The sequence below is a fragment of the Nyctereutes procyonoides genome, unplaced genomic scaffold (genome assembly GCF_905146905.1).
Source record: "Nyctereutes procyonoides isolate TBG_1078 unplaced genomic scaffold, NYPRO_anot_genome, whole genome shotgun sequence".
NCBI lineage: Eukaryota > Metazoa > Chordata > Mammalia > Carnivora > Canidae > Nyctereutes > Nyctereutes procyonoides.
Window position 1 is genome coordinate 54181121 of NW_026575043.1, and position 20121 is coordinate 54201241.

Sequence of the window (20121 nt, forward strand, 5' to 3'; positions counted from 1 at the left end):
AATAATTACATGAATCCATCATTATGGTACCAAGCATATTATTACTATTTTAAAGATTTTATTTATCTATTTATGAGAGACACAGAGAGAGAGAAGCAGAGACACAGGCAGAGGGAGAAGCAGGCTCCCTGCAAGGAGCCCTATGTGGGACTCGATCCTGGGTCTCCAGGATCATGCCCTGGGTGGAAGGCAGGCGCTCAACTGCTTGAGCCATCCAGGTGTCCCCAAACAGATTATTTTTACTGCCCCCAAATCCTCCATGCTCTGCCTAGTCATCCCTCTCTCCACCCCCCAAAGCCCTAACAACCACTGATTTTTTTTTTTGCCTTTTCCAGAATGTCCTATAGTTGGAATCACACAGTATGTAGCTTTAAAAAAAATGATTTATTTATTTATTTTATAGAGAGGGGGAAGGGCAGAGAGAGTCCTAAGCAGACTCTACAGATGAGCGCAGAGCCCAATGGGGCTCCATCTCACAACAGAGCCCCATGCAGGCTCCATCTCATGATCTGAGATCAGGGCCTGAGCTGAAACCAAGTCAATTGCTTAACTGAGGATGCCACACAAGCGCCCCACATGTAGCCTTTTTCAAATTGGCTTCTTTCACTTAGTAATACACCTTTAAGTTTCCTCCATGTCTTTTCATGACTTGATAGTCATTCCTGTTTTTAGCTCTGAATAATATTTCATTGACTGGATGGACCTCAGTTTATCCATTCACCTACTCAAGGGCATCCTGGTTACTTCCAAGTTTTGAAAATTATGAATAAAGCTGCTATAAACGTCTGTGTGCATGGGTTTGTGTGTGTGTGTACATACATTTTCAAGTCCTTTTATATCAATGAGTGCTTTTTTAAAAAATTCTAAGTGCAGGGCAGCCCCGGTGGCTTAGCGCTGCCTTCAGCCCAGGGCATGATCCTGGAGACCCAGGATCGAGTACCACATCAGGCTCCCTGCATGGAGCCTGCTTCTCCCTCTGCCTGTGTCTCTGCCCCCCCCCCCGCCTCTGTGTATTCTCATGAATAAATAAATAAAATCTTTTAAGAAATAAAATAAAATTGTAAGTGCAGTACAAAGACAGCAATCTTCACCGCAACCATTACAGACCAGTCCCACTCTGCATGGCAAGTCACATTAACAATTTGGAATGTGTTCTCCCACACATTTTTCTCTACACACGTTTCTTTCCTCTATTGTTTTAATAAAATGGGATGGCGTGCATATTTTTAAGATGCATGTCAATCAGTGCTGAATACTGATGAAAGAAAACAATAGTTAAAAAAAAAGAAAACAATAGTTCAACTCCCAGTAGGTCGCACTTATTAAGTGCCAGATGCTGGGCACCAAGCATTGTGACCAGTGCTTTATTTTCAGCAGGTTTTGAGTGCTTATGGAGTACCAGACACTTTAGTAAAATAAGCAGCACCTACTGTGAGGCTCTACCAAGCGCTTATGAACAAGTGTTCACTGTGCCCAATTTTTGCATATACCTCATTTAAATATGAAAGCAGGAAATGAACCTCTAAGTTCTGCAGAGGATGGGGCGTTCTGGCCCCTGCGAAGGATGCACACCCGAGGAGGGAGAGGAGGGGAGGCGGCGGCTTCTTCTGCTGGTGGACGGCATATCCCGGGCGCCCCTGGATGGCTAAAGGTAGAACGAGGGGGAAGGTCAGTCTGAGGACAAGACCGAGCGAAAGGCGAGGCGTAGAGGTCCTGCAGATTTGGGAGGCCCGGGCCGCCTGGGGGGCGGGGCCAAGCGGGGGGCGGAGCCTGTATTGTCCGCTCCGCGGGGCATGCCGGGAGCCCCGCCCCCAACATGGCGTCTTACTGACAGTTGGCTGTTGAGCGGCAGAGGCGGATCCTGCTCCTCAGGGCGGCGGCGGTGGCGGCGGGGCCGGGGTCTCCCGGGCCGGGGGTGGGGGGATGGCGGCTCGGACCGCCTAGGGCGGAGCTGCACGAGCGACGCGGCGAGCGGGGCGCTGCAGGCGGGCGCGGCTGCTGCTGCGATGGGCTGGTGATCTCGGCGGCTCCTGCTCGCGTTTCCCCCGGGCCGGGCGGCTGCCCCTCACCGTCCAGCCCCCAGCCAGGGCCATGGGCTCGTCGGCGGCCGCGGCAGCTGCGGCGGCGGCGGCCGCGGACTCGGCGCAGTGGCTCTCGGTGAAGGAGGAGACCATCTTCCTGCACGACGGGCTGATCCGGGTCACCGACCTAGCCGAGCTGCCGAGCGAGATCCTCGGGGCCCCGGAGGCCGCCGACACCGACTTGGAGGTGAGCGAGGCTGCTCCCCGGCCTCTGCCAGCCCATTAGCCCGCCGGCCCCGCACCCCAGGGCTCGCGCCATCGCACCTCTCCCTCACCCCCCCCCCGAGGCTCCCCAGAGTGTGCCCCGGCAGGTGTGTGGGCGCAGGGCGGACAGGTGGGGGGCCGCGGCCGCAGATCCGCAGCCCGCCCGCCTCCCTGCCTCCTCAGGGCCTCAAGCTCGCCGGGGATTGCATTTGTGGTTTCATTCTGAGCGTTCTGACACCCAGCATTTTATTAGATGTCACTCGGCACGGCCTTCTCGCCCTGGAGGAGCCACCGTCGCCTCCCCGGCTCTCTCTCCCCTCCCCCACGAGCCCTCTGGACTCACTTGCAGGGCACACCCAGGTTGCTTAGCTTTGGGGACGTTTTAATTTTAACGTTGTATACCTCTCCCTTTCTCATTGCCAGTCCTGTGTTGATCTCCACCCCGCCGGTACCCCCACCCCCGGAGGGTATTGGCAGCTGTCGGTCCGTGATGGGCAAACCGGTAACTTCTCTGTGTCGTGCCTCGGACCGACACGGGGCCTTTGTCAGGGAAGCGGGCGGTGTGGACAGCGAGGGTGATGCTACAGGGGCCCTCCGTGCGCTCTCCGCAAGGGGTCACGGGCGCTTTAGGCCTCAAGGCCTTTTTCGTGAGCTCGGGAGTCGCCGGGAGGCCGAGGCTTAGGAGCCGTGAGCCGTGAGCCGTGGCAGGTGCAAAAGCAAATCTCCGCATTTTTGCTGCTGCTGGGTTTGGAGCAGAAGGAAACCAAATATCTCGGTTGTTGAGAACTTTCCACCGACTTCACTTGTTTTCATGTTTGCCCAGAGGTGGGAATACTGGCCGTATCCTTTCATCCAGGCCAGCCGATGCTGACGCTGCACCCCCTCCACTTTGGGGTGATATTTTGATGTGTAGGTAGCATGAGGTGTCATTCCTACTGCCGCAAGGAAGACTCTCTAGGGTAGGGCGCGGAGAGGATGGCCTATCTTCTGGCTAAAAACGGAATGCGAAGAATCTTTTGTGTTTTGCGGTTTTGCATGCACTTTGGCTTTCAGCACAAGGAACGTTTATAGAAATGGATTAAAATACATTACAGTGTGTTTCTGGAAACGGTAGTGATCAGATCGCGTTCGCCAAGGCGTTTGGGCGTGCTTGAGATGCGAATGCCTTCCACTGTGTTTTGTGTCTGGGTTTGAGGTTGAGGTTGCAGTATTCCCATTGTGAACTCTTAATTGACTTATTTTTCAGTTTGGCCACCGAAAAGGGAAGATAGAAGTTGATAGGGAATTCCTAACATGGGATTATGGTTTTATTATGCCTCATTTGGGCCTATTCTAGAAAAAGCAAGTGTTTTTATTGGCTTGAAAAGTCAACGGGTATTATGCTATGATGGTGGAATCTTTTTATTTAATTGACTTTGTTGTATGTGAAATGTGGAAAGTGGATGCTCTTTTGTTCCTTAAACACTAAGTTTAGAGATCCCAAAATTTGATATGTATATAACATGTTTATTTTTAGGATTAAAAAGGTAGGAATAGTTCAGAATAACTGAGCTGTTAAGTTGGCTTTCCCAAGATGTTTACTGCATAAATGTATTGAGTATTTGTCAGCTCTTTCCACAGAAGAATGATCTCAAAGAAAACCTCCCTGGTTTGGTAGATTTTTAAAAACTCAAAGAAAATGTATGTTCTGACCTTCCATGACTGTCAGTGGTGAAGAACTTTTTTCATTTCTTTCCATTTGCTATATAGGCTAGCTATATTGTATCAGTAGAAATGGGTAGCTAAGAATATTTTTGTGGCTGTTAGATTTGTGTTTGCAAGGGTGTATTAACTAATATTAAGTATATCCTGTGTGTCAGACATCATCTTATTAAGTTCCCAAAAGAATCCTAGTAGGTAAATATTGTTACCTGTTGGAACAACTATAAATGTTGCACGCATTGTGCAGATGAGGCAAGCAAAATGCAGATTAAGTATGTGACTTACTCAAGGTCACACATAGAGATCTTGGACATTAACTAGGGTCTGTTGGTCTCTAACGTGTCTGCTCCTGATCATAATATTCTGCTACCTCCTTGTATGTATGATACTCATATTTGTAATTATCTTAAATTTCATAACTGGATACAGATAGGATAATAACCAGCTATTTTTATATCCTTTCTAGTAATTATTTTTTTTAATATTTGAGGAAGATTAAAGGTTCATCAACTTTTTAAAAAAGCTAACATTGAAATGCTACCACCCCTATGAAGTATGCTCTTCTAAGCCTCTTCCTCCAGTAGACTGACTAACAATTTTTTTCACAGGCTTTTCTAGTTAGATAGAATCCTTCCGTTGACAGTTTTGGATTAGGACAAATTTGGATTAAGCTGACTAATTTATGACTGGCAATATTAATGCATACGTGTGTACTAATTGCAGTAGAATCTCAGGATTTTAGAGCACGAAGGGGCCTTAGAGATAATCACTTTCCTCATTTTAGAGAAAAAGTATCTGAGGTCCGGAGCTGTTATGACTTGGTAGTGAAATTAGTTATGTCAGGACAGGTGACTAGATCCAGGCTTTCCTACCTTTGAATTCCAGTGTTCTTTTCACTTTGTAAGTGCTGCTCAAAGTTAAATGTCAATTTGAGAAAAGAATCCATCCTATGAAGTCGATTAACATTGACTTAGCATTTTAATTTAAGCAAGAGCCCAGCATTTGAATTAAAATTTTTCTTCCTGGGATCGCTGGGTGGTGCAGCGGTTTAGCGCCTGCCTTTGGCCCAGGGCTCGATCTTGGAGACCCGGGATCGAATCCCACGTCGGGCTCCCGGTGCATGGAGCCTGCTTCTCCCTCTGCCTGTGTCTCTGCCTCTCTCTCTCTCTCTCTCTCTCTCTCTCTCTCTCTCTCTCTCTGTGACTATCATAAATAAATAAAAATTAAAAAAATTAAAAAAAAATAAATTTTTCTTCCTAGTGAATTCTATGTTAATGTCTTTTTTAAAAAATTTATTTATTTATGATAGTCACAGAGAGAGAGAGAGAGAGAGAGAGAGAGAGAGAGAGAGAGAGAGAGGCAGAGACACAGGCAGAGGGAGAAGCAGGCTCCATGCACTGGGAGCCCGATGTGGGATTCGATCCCGGGTCTCCAGGATCGCGCCCTGGGCCAAAGGCAGGTGCCAAACCGCTGCGCCACCCAGGGATCCCTTCCTAGTGAATTCTAAACAGATTTAATCTATCTATCTATCTATCCTATCCATCTATCATCTATCTATCTCTCTCTATACCCAAGATGGGGTTTGAACTCATGACCCTGAGACCAAGAATCAGGTGCTCTTCCAACAGAGCCAACCAGACTCCTCAGAGTTTATTTTTTTAATCAATAAATAATGTGTAATCAACAAATTTCTTCAGTAAGTATTTGTGGAATTCAGAAGTGATCCGGGCCCACTGTCCTGGGCATTGAAGATGCAGCAGAGGATAAAATAAAACCTTTGTCTTTAAAAAACTTTTATTTGAGTGGGAAGATATAGACAATAATGATAATCAAATATGTATTCTATATATGTGTACATGTACATAATACCTGATAAGTGCTGTGGAGACAAATATAGCTGGGTAGGAGGAATGGGGAGTGATGGTGGGGAAGGGCTCCCTCTTAGGTAGGATGGGCAGGAAAGGAGAGCACAGAATGGCATTTGAGCAGTGCCCCTAAGGAAGTGAGAGTGTGCCTACCATACGGCTACTGGGGAAAGTACATCCTAGACCGAGGACAGCAAGAGCTAGGGCCCTCAGAGGGCAGCAAGCATCTTTAGCGGCCCTAGTTTGGAGCTCTGAGCCCAGTAAACCAAGGGGAAGAGGAGGATGATGAGAGATGGGGGGCGGGTGGTAGTGGTGGTGGATGCAGATCAAGTAAGGCTGAAGATAAGGACTTTTTTTTTTTTTTTTAAAGATTTATTTATTTACTCATTCAGAGAGAGCGAGAGAGAGGCAGAGACACAGGCAGAGAGAGAAGCAGGCCCCATGCAGGAAGCCCGATGTGGGACTGGATCCCGGGTCTCCAGGATCACACCCCAGACTGCAGGCGGCACTAAACCACTGGGCCACCGCCACCAGGGCTGCCCCAAGATAAGGACTTTGAATCCACTGGAATGTATTAGAAATGCAGAGTGAAAAAAAAAAAAAAAGATGCAGAGTGAGGGCTTTTTTTCTTGGTGTTTAAAATAGCTACCTGAAAAAATAAAATAGCTACTTGTATTTATTTTAATTTCATGTTGTTGGCAGAAGGTGAAGGTGTGTAGGAAATTATTTTTTTAAGTGTGAAATAATTTAAGAAATTATTTTTTTAAATTTAAGAAGTTAAAAAATCTTAAAAATGACAACTCAAATATTGCATTATGCATTACATTTCCTAGAACATTAGTCTTTTTTTTTTTTTTTAAAGAGAATTTACAAGACAAAAAGGAATAGCTTATTTGTGGAAGTTCCAAAAGGTTCCTGCTTCCTATCTCATTTTGCTTCAGACTCCAGTGGGGATGGGCATTGCACATATGGATATTGACAGAAAAGCTCATTGATTTGCACAAATTGGCTAAGCTATTTTGTACCCTGTAGTTTAGATTAATTTTGAACTCAGGCATTTAAGTTAATATTTCTTATTTTTCATTGTGTGTGCGTTTTTTTAATAAGAACCCACCCCATCCCCACACACTTATGCCAATTCAAAAGACTTGAACATGGGGGAAAAAAAAGACTTGAACATGAAGGTTCATGGCAGCTTTATTTGTGCTTGTCAAAAACTGAAAACAATCTAAAGGTCCATCAACAATCTAAACAGGTGTGATTTATGCTGGGTGGAAGAAACTAGATAAACAGGAATAAATATTGTAAGATTTCACTTATATGAAATTCTAGAAAATGCAACAATAATTTGTGATGGTTGTATATATGCATATGTCAAAACTCATCAAATTGAGTGTTTTCAATATGTGCAGTTCATTGTATGCCTGTTACATCTCACTAAAGCAAACGAACAAACCCTATGTAAACCCAGAATGCTTTACTTGAGAACTATTTAGGAAATGAGAAAAGGCTCAGGAGGGTTGTTTCCTGTTTGTTGTTTTGCTACATAAGGGAAGGAGTCAATCAACTGAAATGAGTTAAGGCTTTGAATACTTAGGGTACATTCAGATGAAGCCTTTGAGATGATGCTTTATTTTTTAAATTTTTAAAAAATATTTTATTTATTTATTCATGAGAGAGACACACACAGAGGCAAAGACACAGGCAGAGGGAGAAGCAGGCTCCATGCAGGGAGCCTGATGTGGGACTTGATCCCGGGACTCCAGGAGCACACACTGGGCCAAAGGCAGGAGCTAAACCGCTGAGCCACCCAGGGATCCCCTGAGAGGATACTTTAGATTTATAAATGTTGATGTATTCTCCTAGGAGGATACCACCAGCCAGTTTATCCTTTGGTTAGATTCATTCAGAAGTGGTTTATGTACTTTTATAGAATTTCACATTCTAAATTTAGAAGAGGTAATGAATAAATGAATAAAACTACCGTTGCTGCAAGTAAAGTTAATGACAGTGTAATTAATGAGCATTGGAAGAAGAGTCAACTGAATCTTTGTGCAGTGTTCTGTGAGCTTGGGCAAAAATGGCTCAACCAGCTCTCAGGTTTGGCTGGCTAGAATGAAATACCTTATGACTGTGGGAGGCAGTATTTGCCTAAAGGTCAAAGTCAGATTTAAAGAGTAAGATGGGGACTGAAATTCTAGCTCTGCCCCATACTAGTTGTATGACTTTGGGCAGTTCCACACCTTTAGTAATCCCTGGTTTCTTCTTCCACTGCAACTTCCTTGTCATCATTGTCCCCACCTCTACTTATCGCCATGACCACAGCATCAGCATGTTGTGTGCCAGGCTCTGTGCTAAGCACTTCACACCCATTATCTCATTCAATCCTTGTAAAAACCTTATAAGTTTGTTACTTTCGTTATCCTCATTTTACAAATGAGGAGACTGTGGCACGGAAGTGAAGTAACTTGTCAAAGGTCATATAATTAACAAAGCTGAGAGTGAAATAAATCTGTCCAACTCTAGCCCAGGGTCCAGGTTCAAAAATTATGTTAGACACCTCATCATTTGTAGGAGGGGAGTAATAATAGGGTTAATGTAAGGATTAGATAAGGAGGGATGTGATTATGTACTTAGAGTATATGGGCTGTCTTTATAAGGTGCTTCATTGCTGGAAAGTTGTTTTTTGCATATTCAGTCAGCTGCCCATTGTATATGAAAGCAAAACTGTGCCATTGGCAAAATTTTCTTTCTTCTCGGGATGCCTGGGTGGCTCAGTGGTTGAGCATCTGCCTTTGGCTCAGGGTGTGATCCTGGGATCCTGGGATCGAGTCCCATATGGGGCTCCCCATGGGGAGCCTGCTTCTCCCTCTGCCTGTGTCTCTGCCTCTCTCTATCTCTCATGAATAAATAAATAAAATCTTAAAAAATTTTTTTTTCCCTCTTGAAGTGGATAGTGGAGATAGGGTGTGTGTGTGTGTGTGTGTGTGTGTGTGTGTGTGTGTGTGTGTGTGATCCCTCTGGAATTTTCTTCCTTCCCAATTTGTTTGCAGTCTGGCTAGGCAGATGAGATAATACTTTTCATTTCAGTTTTCCTCCAATTGTATGTCTAAGGTCTTGCTAAATAAATCAGTTTTGATTATTATCTGTCTTCTTGGTTTTCATATTGACTGTCACAAAATAACACCTGTTGGCCTGGGCTAACAGGTAGATTGTCATGCTCCTATTCTTTCCTAAGTAATAAGGTATCTGTAGTGATAATTATGAAAGGCTTGTCAAGTCCCAAAAGGACCCCATGCTCTCTCCTCCCTCCCCCTCTTTCCGTCTTGTTTTACAGTGGTGTTTGTGAGATGAACACAAGGAGCATAGTCTGCTTTTTAAGATGTTTAGTCAATATTTGTAGACAAATATAAATAAGAGCAGGTGATCAACTGTGGGACAAATGCATAGCTACTTCCAAAGGAGAGAAGACTGCAGATATATATATATATATATAATTTATTTATTTATTTATTTTTAAGATTTTATTTATTTATTCATGAGAGACACAGAAACAGAGACACAGGTAGAGGGAGGAGAAGCAGACTCCATGCAAGGAGCCTGATGTGGGACCAGATCTCCAGAACCCAGGATCATGCCCTGAGCCAAAGGCAGATGCTCAATCACTGAGCCACCAGGTGTCCCAAGACTGCAGATATTGTATAACTATTACTTTCATCCTGCTTTTTTTTTTTAACACAATTTATGTATCCATTAAAATATTTTTTAATTTTATTTTTTTCTATTAAAAAGTTTTAAAATGAATACATGAATATATCCTTATAAAAAGTGGAAAAACAGATGAAACTGAAGTGTCTTTTACGTACCGTCCCTAATCCGGGTCTCCATCCACTCCTCACCACTTTTATTTTTATTTATTTTTTTATTATTTTATTTTATTTTATTTTTTTCCTCACCACTTTTATTTTTTTATTTATTTATTTTTTTCCTCACCACTTTTAAATCAGTGCTCAAATTTTTAATGTGTTCTTTAAGATCTTGGTTTTTTTCTTAATATTTTATTTTTAGGCAATCTCTATATTTAAGGTGGGGCTTGAACCCATAAACCCAAGATCAAGAGTTGTATGTTGCATGTTCTACTAACAGAACCAGCCAGGTGCCCCAAGATAATTTTTTAAAAGATTTATTTATTCATTTGAGAGAGAGAGAGACAGAGAACACAAGCAGGGGGAGAGGCAGAGGGAGAGGGAGAAGCAGACTCCTTGCTGAGCAGGGAGTCTGAGGAGGGACTCCATCCCAGGACCCTGGGATCATGACCTGAGCTGAAGGCAGACGTTTAACCATGTGAATCAGCCAGGTGCCTCCTCCAAGATCACTTTTGAATGTGTATTTTTATGTGTGTTTGTGTGCATATATGCTTTTTATTATTTTTTTCTTACAGAGAAGATGTGATGCTAGACATATCTTTTCATCACTTTTTAAGCCAATGATATATATATATATAAAAGATTTATATATATATAAAAGATTATATATATAAAAGATTTTATATATATATATATATATATATATATATATATATATGATTTTCTTTATTCATGAGAGACACAGAGAGAAGGCAGAGACATAGGCAAAGGGAGAAGCAGACTCCCTGCAGGAGCCCCAATGTGGGACTCGATCCTGGAAGTCTAGGATCACGCCCTGAGCCAAAGGCAGATGCTCAACCACTGAGCCACCCTGGCATCCCACCAATGATGTGTTTTGATCTTCCTATACTCCATATACAGATCTACCACATTTTTTTTCAGTGCTGCATGGGACTCCAGAAATACTAGTTTATCTAGCTGTTCCCTGATTGATTGATGGGTGTTTTAGTTTCCTGTTGCTGTGCTAACAAATGCTGTGTTAGTGGCTTAAAACAACACAAATTTATTCTTATCTTTGCTCTTATGTTTCTGGAAACCGGAAGTCTAAAATGAGTCTCACTGGGCTAAAGTCAACTGCTGGCAGGTCTGCTTCCTTCTGCACGTTCTAGGGGAGAAACTGTTTCTTGGCCTTGTTCACAGCTTCTAGTGCTTCTTCCTCTGTCTTGAGAGTGTGTTGCCCTGGTCTCCGATCTGTCATCACACGTCTTCTCTTTGGCTCCTCCAGCATCGCTTTTGTTAGGACCCTTCTTCTTCTTCTTCTTTTTTTTTTTTTTTAAGATTTTATTTATTTATTCATGAGAGAGAGAGAGAGAGAGAGAGAGAGAGAGAGAGAGAGAGAGAGAGAGAGGCAGAGACACAGGCAGAGGGAGAAGCAGGCTCCAAGCAGGGAGCCTGACGTGGGACTCGATCCTGGGTCTCCAGGATCACACTCCGGGCTGAAGGCGGCTCTAAACCGCTAAGCCACCAGGGCTGCTCCCCCATCTAACAACCCTTAATTTAATCATATCTGCAAAGTCCTTTTTGCCAACCAAGGTCACATTTACTGGTTCTGGGGATTAGGGCTTAAATATCTGTAGGGGGGCATTATTCAGGCCACTACAATGAATATTTTCATTCATTGTGTTGTTTTCAGTTTTTTACTTTATTTTTTAATTTATTTTTTAAAGATTTTATTTATTCATAAGAATACACAGAAAGGAGAGAGAGAGGCAGAGACACAGGCAGAGGGAGAAGCAGGCCTCATGCAGGGAGCCTGACGTGGGACTTGATCCCTGGTCCCCGGGATCACACCCTGGGCTTCAGGCGGCGCTAAACCGCTGAGCCACCAGGGCTGCCCTTCACTATTTTTTTAAAAAGATTTTTTTATTTGAGAGGGAGAGGGACAAGTAGACCGTGCATTGAGCACCCGATGCGGGCCTGGATCCTGTGACCCTGAGATCATGACCTGAGCTGAAACCAAGAGTCAGACACTCAGCCTACTAAGCCACCCAGTTGCCCCTTCAGTTTTCACTATTAAAATTCGTCCTTCAGGGCAGCTCCGGTGGCGCAGCGGTTTAGCGCAGCCTGCAGCCTAGGGCGTGGTATTGGAGACCCGGGATCGAGTCCCACGTCGGGCTTCCTGCATGGAGCCTGCTTCTCCCTCTGTCCCCCACCCCCCTGAATAAATAAATAAATCTTTAAAATAAAATAAAATAAAATAAAATAAAATAAAATAGGTCCTTCAGTGCATATCCTTGCATGCCTGTTGTGTACACGTTGGAATATTTCTCTAGAGCAGGTTCTGAAAAGCAGAATTGCTGGATCATGGGTGACCATTAAAAAAATTTTTTTTTCCTAAGATTTTATTTATTCTATTTGAGAGAGTGAGAGAGCACGAGCAGGATGGAGGGACAGATGGAGAGGGAGAAGCAGACTCCCCAGAGAGCAGGGAGCCTGACACCGGGCTCAATCTCAGGGCCCTGGGATCACCACCTAAGCCAAAGGCAGCCCCTCAACTGACTGAGCCACCCAGATGGCCGGCCATTTTAAATTTTATTAGATATTGCCAAATTGCTCTCCAAAGTTGACCATATTAGTTTATACTCCAGCAACAGGGTTTGGTAGAACCTCTTTTCCTTGCACCCTCAAAGAGATTATTTTAGAATTCATGGATTTGCTTAATTTTATCATTTGCTTAAGCCAATGGCTTTCTCTCCAAAAGAGTAAGCCTATAGATGTAATTGGGTACCTGGAAATACTAGCTAAACCATGGTCAGCTGAAAAAAGCCAGAGTGTTCTGTTTTGCTGCCTACCTCTTATCACTTCACTTCAGAGGACTTCTCTTGCAGCTTGATCTTTGCTCCTGACATACACTCATTTTGGTTGGTAATCCAGTTAATACAGACCACGTCCATATTTAGGCAGGAGAGAGCAACTTCTTACTCTGATAGCCTGGGGATGCTGCCAGACTTGAGCAGTGCCAGGGAGCTGCCCATTCTGGGAAGAGACACACTGGCCCCTGAAATGTGTTCAGAGTGCATGGTGGTTGTTAGGGAGACTGTTTAGGCCCAGATTGTCTTAAAGTTTTCTCTCTTATGTGCCAATATAAAGGGTAATTCTACTTTTTTTAACCTGTATGAAAAATAACTGACATTAAGTTGATTGTATTTTTTTAAAAGATTTTATTTATTCATGAGTGACAGAGAGAGAGGCAGAGACACAGGCAGAGGAAGAAGCAGGCTCCATGCAGGGAGCCTCATGTAGGACTCGATCCCGGGACTCCAGGACAATGCCCTGGGCCGAACGCAGGCACTAAACCACTGAGCCATCCAGGGATCCAAGTTGATTGTATTTTTATGTTATGCAAAACTTTTTTGCTTATAAAGAAGTAATACATAGATGTAGAAAATAAAGAAAACCCCTATATGTGTAAGAGAGAAAAGAAATATCCTTTGATTGTACCATCCTAAAATAGTTATATTAATTTTTCACTATTTCCTTCCATTCATATATTTATATATAAATAAAATTGAGATTAAATGCTATATATAGTTTTATATCTTTTAAGCACTTATTGGGAACAATTTTGTCAAATTAGATTTAAAAACATAATTTAGGTGGGCAGCCCCGGTGGCTCAGCGGTTTGGCGCCGCTTCAGCCCAGGGTGGGATCCTGGAGACCCGGGATCAAGTCCCATGTTGGGCTCCTTGCATGGAGGCTGCTTCTCCCTCTGCCTGCATCTCTGCCTCTCTCTCTCTCTCTCTCTCTCTGTCTCTGTCTCTGTCTCTCTCATATGAATGAATAAATAAAATCTTAAAAAAAAAACATAATTTAGGGAAGCCTGGGTGGCTCAGCGGTTGAGCACCTGCCTTCAGCTCAGGTCATGATCCCAGGGTCCCAGGATGGAGTCCCACATTGTGCTCTCTGCAGGGAGCCTGCTTCTCCCTCTGCCTGTGTCTCTGCCTCTCTCTCTCTGCCTCTCATGAATAAATAAATAAATAAAATATTAAAAAAATAAAAATGTAATTTATTTTATTTTATTCCTTTTTGAAAAATTACTCTCTACATCCAACATGGGACTTGAACTCACAACCCCACGATTAAGTAAGAGTCGCATATTCGGGCCGCCCGGGAGGCTCAGTGGTTTAGTGCTGCCTTCAGCCCGGGGTGTGATCATGGAGCCCTGGGATAGAGTCCCATGTCAGGCTCCCTGCATGGAGCCTGCTTCTCCCTCTGCCTGTGTCTCTGCCTCTCTCTCCTTCTGTGTCTCTCATGAATAAATAAATAAAATCTTAAAAAAACAAAACCAAAACCAAAAACTGTAATTCTTAATGGCTACATAGTAATTTGTGGATATATTTTGGTTGTCTTGTTGTATCTTAGTGCTTTTTCCTCACATCTGCTGGGTTGTTTTTTTTTTTTTTTTTTTTTTGAAGATTGTATTTATTTGAGGGAGGGAGAGAGAGAGAGAGAGAGAGAGAGACGGTGAGAGAGCGAGCACAAGCAGGGGGGTGAGAGTGAAGCAGGCTCCCCGCTGAACAGGGAACCGATGTGGGTCTCCATCCCAGGACCCTGAGGTCATGACCAGAGTTGAAGGCAGAAGCCCAACTGACTGAGCCACGCAGGCACCCCACTTTTTAAAAGTTTGTTTGTTTGTTTATGTATGTATGTATGTATGTATGTATGTAATCTCTGTACTCAACATGGGGCTTCAACTCAAGACTCCAAGATCAAGAGTCACATGCTCTACTGACTGAGCCAACCAGGTGCCTCACATCTGCTATTTTATTTTTAAGAAAGATTCATTTATTTATTTTAGAAAGAGTGCAAGCTGAGGGAGGGAAGGAGGAGAGGGGGAGAAAAAGGGGAAGACAAGCAGAGTCGCTGCTGAGTAGGGAGTCTGACCTGGGGTTTGATCCCAGGATGCTGAGATCATGACTTGAGCTGAAATTGAGTCAGATGCTCAACTGAATGAGCCACCCACATCTGCTATTTCAAAGATAATTCCAGCTTAGAGGAGGCCAAAAAATTTTTGTGTTTAGTGTTGTTTGATAAATTGTAAATTTGTAGTAATTATTTAAATGTGTTTCTGTGATCCATTGCTACTGATAGTTTATAATTTAAGGGGATTTTTATTGTGCTGTATGATTCCTTTCCTGATAATGTTGAATATTTCTGAGGAGCTTTGAGTTTATAAAGTGCTATTAAGAACAATTGTAGAATAATTAATGTTCCGTGATGGGACACTTGGGATGGACACACTTAAATCCCTTGTGTTTCTACTGATACCTGCGGTTGGCTGAATTACTAGGTCATAGCACAGTTTGTAGCAATTTTAGATTAACAATAGGAGATGTGTAATTTGCAAACCATTTTATGCAAATTGTAGGTTTAGTAATTCTAATGACTACAGATGCGTATTTTATATCAACAAAATATTGGGGCGCCTGGGTGGCTCGGTGGTTGACCATCTATCTGCCTTTGGCTCAGGTCGTGATCCCTGGGTCCTGGGATCAAGTCCCACATCAGGCTCCCCGCGGGGAGCCTACTGCTTCTCCCTCTGCTTATGCCTTTCTATGTCTCTCATAAATGAATCTTAAGAAAAAAATACCAACAAAATATTAATGTTCAGCTTGTATTTGTAATGAATCTTTTCTGTGTTTACTATATTTGCTTTGTGCTTTGTAGTTTGTATTACTGATTTCAAATGAACAAAGACTAATATAGATGTAACTATTTTCAGGGCAGACTAGAAAATCTGGACTTCCTATCTCTTTCATATGTTTGCTTTTCTTACTGTTGAGATAAAATAATTAAGAATGTTTTTTTTTAATTTTTATTTATTTATGATAGTCACACAGTGAGAGAGAGAGAGGCAGAGACACAGGCAGAGGGAGAAGCAGGCTCCATGCACCGGGAGCCTGACGTGGGATTCGATCCCGGGTCTCCAGGATCGCGCCCTGGGCCAAAGGCAAGCGCCAAACCGCTGCGCCACCCAGGGATCCCAAATAATTAAGAATGTTAAAGGAAAATCTGTGTCAGCATATTTTCATCAAAACAGTGGTACATAATAGAAGAATGACTTTCTTTATTTCTTGATTCTGATTCCCTTTGATCATCCAGTTGTGGTGTAGCTGAATGACAACTACTGGCTTATTTAATCTGGAAAGGAGCAGAATGGTTGGAAAGGTAAAAATATACGTGGGTAACTTTGGAGGAAGCATGTTTTGAGCTTATAATAAAAGAAGTTTCCTTTCCCTCAGGTGTTCTGAACCTGAAAATAGAATTCAGGCACCATCTATAGAATTCAGGGAATCTATGAACTAGAATGGGGAAAATTTTATCTTTATTTACTCATACCTTAGATGAAATTCAACATTTCCTTCAAATATGAATGTAGTAGAATCCTAATAGTACTGGTAGAACCTGTGACTTTCTATGACCAGTACAAATCATATATATTTTTATATCATATTGTAGATGTTAAACATATCTTGAAATATTGTTTATGTTCACCATCTCTTGGAAATTAGGGTAAATATTGGATCTTGTTATTCAATATACTGAGAATGAAGCTCCTATATATTTTTTTAAGCTCCTATATTAATAGTACAAATAAAGCATTTCGGTAACTGTATTTCAGTATACTGTAATTGAAGTTTATAATCCCATCTATTTTATTTTACACATTTACAAGCATTATCTGAGAAGGGTCGACAGACTTCACTTAAAGCAAATGGTGTAGGGCCCCCCGAGATAGCTTTTCTTTCTCCCAGCATCTCTCCTGTTTTAGTTCGAGTTTGCTGAAGACCAGCATAGTTTGCAATTTTCTGAAATAAAAGTGACCACATTTTGGAAACTCCTTAATATTTTCTCTGTTAGAAAATGTTATCCTCCTACAAATTTTTCCATTACCTACTGACTGCAAACTATTAACTAGTATTAATTTTCTTGGATAATCTGATTTTTGACCATTTGCCAAACATGTATCATTAACAGTGAAGCTTTTTTTTTTTTTTTTTAAAGATTTTATTTATGGGGATCTCTGGGTGGCTCAGCGGTTTGGCGCCTGCCTTTGGCCCAGGGCACGATCCTGGAGTCCCGGGATCGAGTCTCACATTGGGCTCCCGGCATGGAGCCTGCTTCTCCCTCTGCCTGTGTCTCTGCCTCTCTCTCTCTCTCTCTCTCTCTCTCGCTCTCTCTCTCTCTGTCTGTCTCTCATGAATAAATAAATAAATCTTAAAAAATTTTTATTCATTTATTCATGAGAGACAGAGGGAGAGAGAGGCAGAGATATAGGCAGAGAAAGAAGCAGGCTCCCTGCAGGGAACCTGATGCAGGGCTCCATCTGAGGACCTCAGGATCACCATCACGACCTGAGCCAAAGGTCGACACTCAGCTACTGAACTACCAGGTGCTCCTATCTGTCTATCTAAGAGAGGGGGGGAGCTGGTATGGAGGGAGGGGCAGAGGGAGAGAGAGAATCTTAAGCAGGCTCCATGTCTAGTATAGAGCCCTGCCCAGGGCTCAATCATGACCCTGAGATCATGACTTAGGCCGAAATCAAGAGTCGGATGCATAACCGCAACAGACATTCAGGTGTGCACCTCCCCCTTTAACTTTGTAATTGTAGCTCATGAAAAATACTAAATTCCATATATGTATAACATATTTCTATTGAATAGCACTTCTTATATAGTGGTTTTAGCATACTGTGGCTCTCAGGGTCACGTCTAGCAGTCTGTTTTTATAAAGTTTTACTGGAGCAAACCAGCTCATTAGTTTACATTTTTTGTATGCCATTATGCTACAATGCATGTTGAATGGTTGTGACAGAGACCCTATGCCAGCAAGTCTGGGGGTTTTCATTTACACTATTTTCATTTCATCCGTTTGGTGATTCTATGAAGCAGTAGAGAAGATATTATTTCACGAAAAAGGTTTTGAGAAGCCAAGTAATTTGTCCAAGTTCATGTAAGTAGTTAGTGCTAGGGTTAGGACTCTCATTCTGAGTGATTTTCCACTATACCTCTGCTATTTAGTTAGCACTTGAGCTGATAACCTGTTATCTCTGAGACAGTAATTAATGGCTCCTATTTTTAAAAAAATATTATTTATTTATTTATTCATGAGAGACAGAGAGAGAGGCAGAGACACAGGCAGAGGGAGAATCAGGCTCCATGTGGGAAGCCCAACGTGGGACTCGATCCCAGGTCTCCAGGATCACGCCCTGGGCTGAAGGCGGCACCAAAACGCTGAATGGCTCCTATTTTAAGTAAGAGCTACACACTCAGGCCTACACATAGCTTGCCCAAACCTTCAGTGGTTTCCTATTTGCTGTGAACCAAAATAATAATTCAAGGTTGCTATGATTTGGTTCCATTTTACCTTTCCAGCCTTTTATCTCTTTACTTTCTATCCCCCGAGGGACCATATATTTCACAAACTCATTTTCTACATTCTCTCCTATAGTCTCGGCTCATAGGGTTCTATTGCTCTGGGGAGACCAAACTCTACTTTTGGAACCCTACTCTTTGGCCTTCAAGCTGCAGATCAAAAGGCAATCCTCCATGAAATTTTCATGATGCCTATGGTTAGAAACTGTCACCCTATTTCTTACACTGCCTTATAAAGTTATTTATTTGCATGCTTGATCATTATACTCTCTTGGAGGGCAACCCCTGCTTAGTGTACATTATGGTGTACCTACTAACATAGCTCAAGCATTAGATGTGGGTTGAACTGAATGCTAAAGAGAGCATTTAGAACAAATTTGAAAGGGTGGGATTTAATAAATAATATCATGTGTTGAGGACATAGGTTAATGGAGAATAAGATAAGAATAGTTATTTTTAATGAACAAAAGTAGCATAGGTGAGACTTTAGGAATTTTAATTGCAGTTATGGTTTGCACTTTAGATAAGAAAGAACACATGGGAACAGTTGTCATAAATGCTGCCAACCCTGGAATGTGGATAAACAAATGGAGTTAACACATTTGATTTTATATAGAGCCTAACAAATTTTACATAGAGTATAATGGATTCCTGAGAGATTTGTGAAAACAGCTAGATAGATGGAGTTAATAAAAAAATACTTTGCTTTAATCATCATTCTAAAAATCTTTTTTTTTTTAAGATTTTATTTATTTGTTCATGAGAGACACAGAATGAGAAACAGAGACATGGGCAGAAGGATAAGCAGGCTCCCTGTGGGGAGCCTGGTGTGGGACTTGAGCCCAGGACTCTGGGATCACTTCCTGAGCCGAAGGCAGGTGCTCAAACACTGAGCCACCCAGGTGTCCCTCATTCTAAAAATCTTAATGTATTTGAATGGATTTTTGTTTAACTTAGTTCTATGGCTAGTGAACGTGAGCACTATTTTTTTTCAAGGTGTTATTTTTAAGTAACCTCTGTACCCAATGTGGGGCTCAGACTCATAACCCCAAGATCAAGAGTTTTTTGTTCTACTGACTGAGCCTACCAGGTGCCCTGAACTTGACCACTGTTGTATTTATTTTGAACACTTCCATGTAGAGATTATTTTTTAATGGGGTTTCAGTGAATTTTGTTCATTCTTCAGCTTTTTCTGAATGGCAGTACCTTGAGGACTGGAACTGTCACAAAGTTTTTTTTTATAGAATTTAGCATAATCAGTTACTGATTAGTATGATAAGGCTGTTAGTCATAATTTATTTAAAACATTATAAAGTACTTTAAATTTTTAAAATTAAAATGTTGGAATTTAAGATTGGGGTGCCTGGCTGCCTCAGGCAGTATAGCATGACTCTTGATCTTGTGATTGTGCGTTTGAGCCCAAAATTGGGTCTAGAGATTATTTAAAAGTAAAATCTTTAGGGTGCCTGGGTGACTCATTTGGTTGGGCATCTGACTCTTGGTTTCTGCTCACATCGTGATCTCTGGCTTGTAAGATCAAGCCCTGTGTTGCGCTCCCTGATTAGTGGGGAATCTGCTTCTTTCTCTCTCCCTCTGCTCTACCACCCCAGTCCTGTGTTCTCTTTTTCTCTGTCTCTCTCAAAGAAATAAATCTTCAAAAAAGTAAAATCTTAAAAAAAAGAATTTTAGAAAATTTGCAAGATATAAAAAAATGCAAAGAAGAAAATAAAATCACTTATATTACCACCACCTACAGATAAGTATAGTTCCTATTTTCATGTATTCCCCTCCAGAAATTTTTTTTAAAAAGATTTTATTTATTTATTTATTTATTCATTCATTCATTCATTCATTCATTCATTTATTCATTCATTCATTCGAGACACACACAAGGAGAGAGAGAGAAAGGCGCAGAGACACAGGCAGAGAGAGAAGCAGGCTTCACACAGGGACTCGATCCTGGGTCTCC

General features: G+C 42.2%; 1 protein-coding gene across 9 annotated transcripts in view; it reads left to right on the forward strand.

Annotated features, from left to right (window-relative positions):
• The first annotated feature begins 1927 nt into the window (after nt 1-1927).
• HECTD4 (HECT domain E3 ubiquitin protein ligase 4) overlaps nt 1928-20121 on the forward strand; it is a 189096-nt gene continuing 170902 nt past the window's right edge. For 7 of the 9 annotated variants that reach the window (XM_055322034.1, XM_055322036.1, XM_055322035.1 and 4 more), the window contains exon 1: nt 1928-2268. In XM_055322034.1, the coding sequence (XP_055178009.1) occupies nt 2092-2268 (177 nt within the window). In that variant the 5' untranslated portion in view covers nt 1928-2091. The remainder of the gene's footprint in view (nt 2269-20121) is intronic. The other 2 variants (XM_055322042.1, XM_055322043.1) reach the window with 1 other exon arrangement.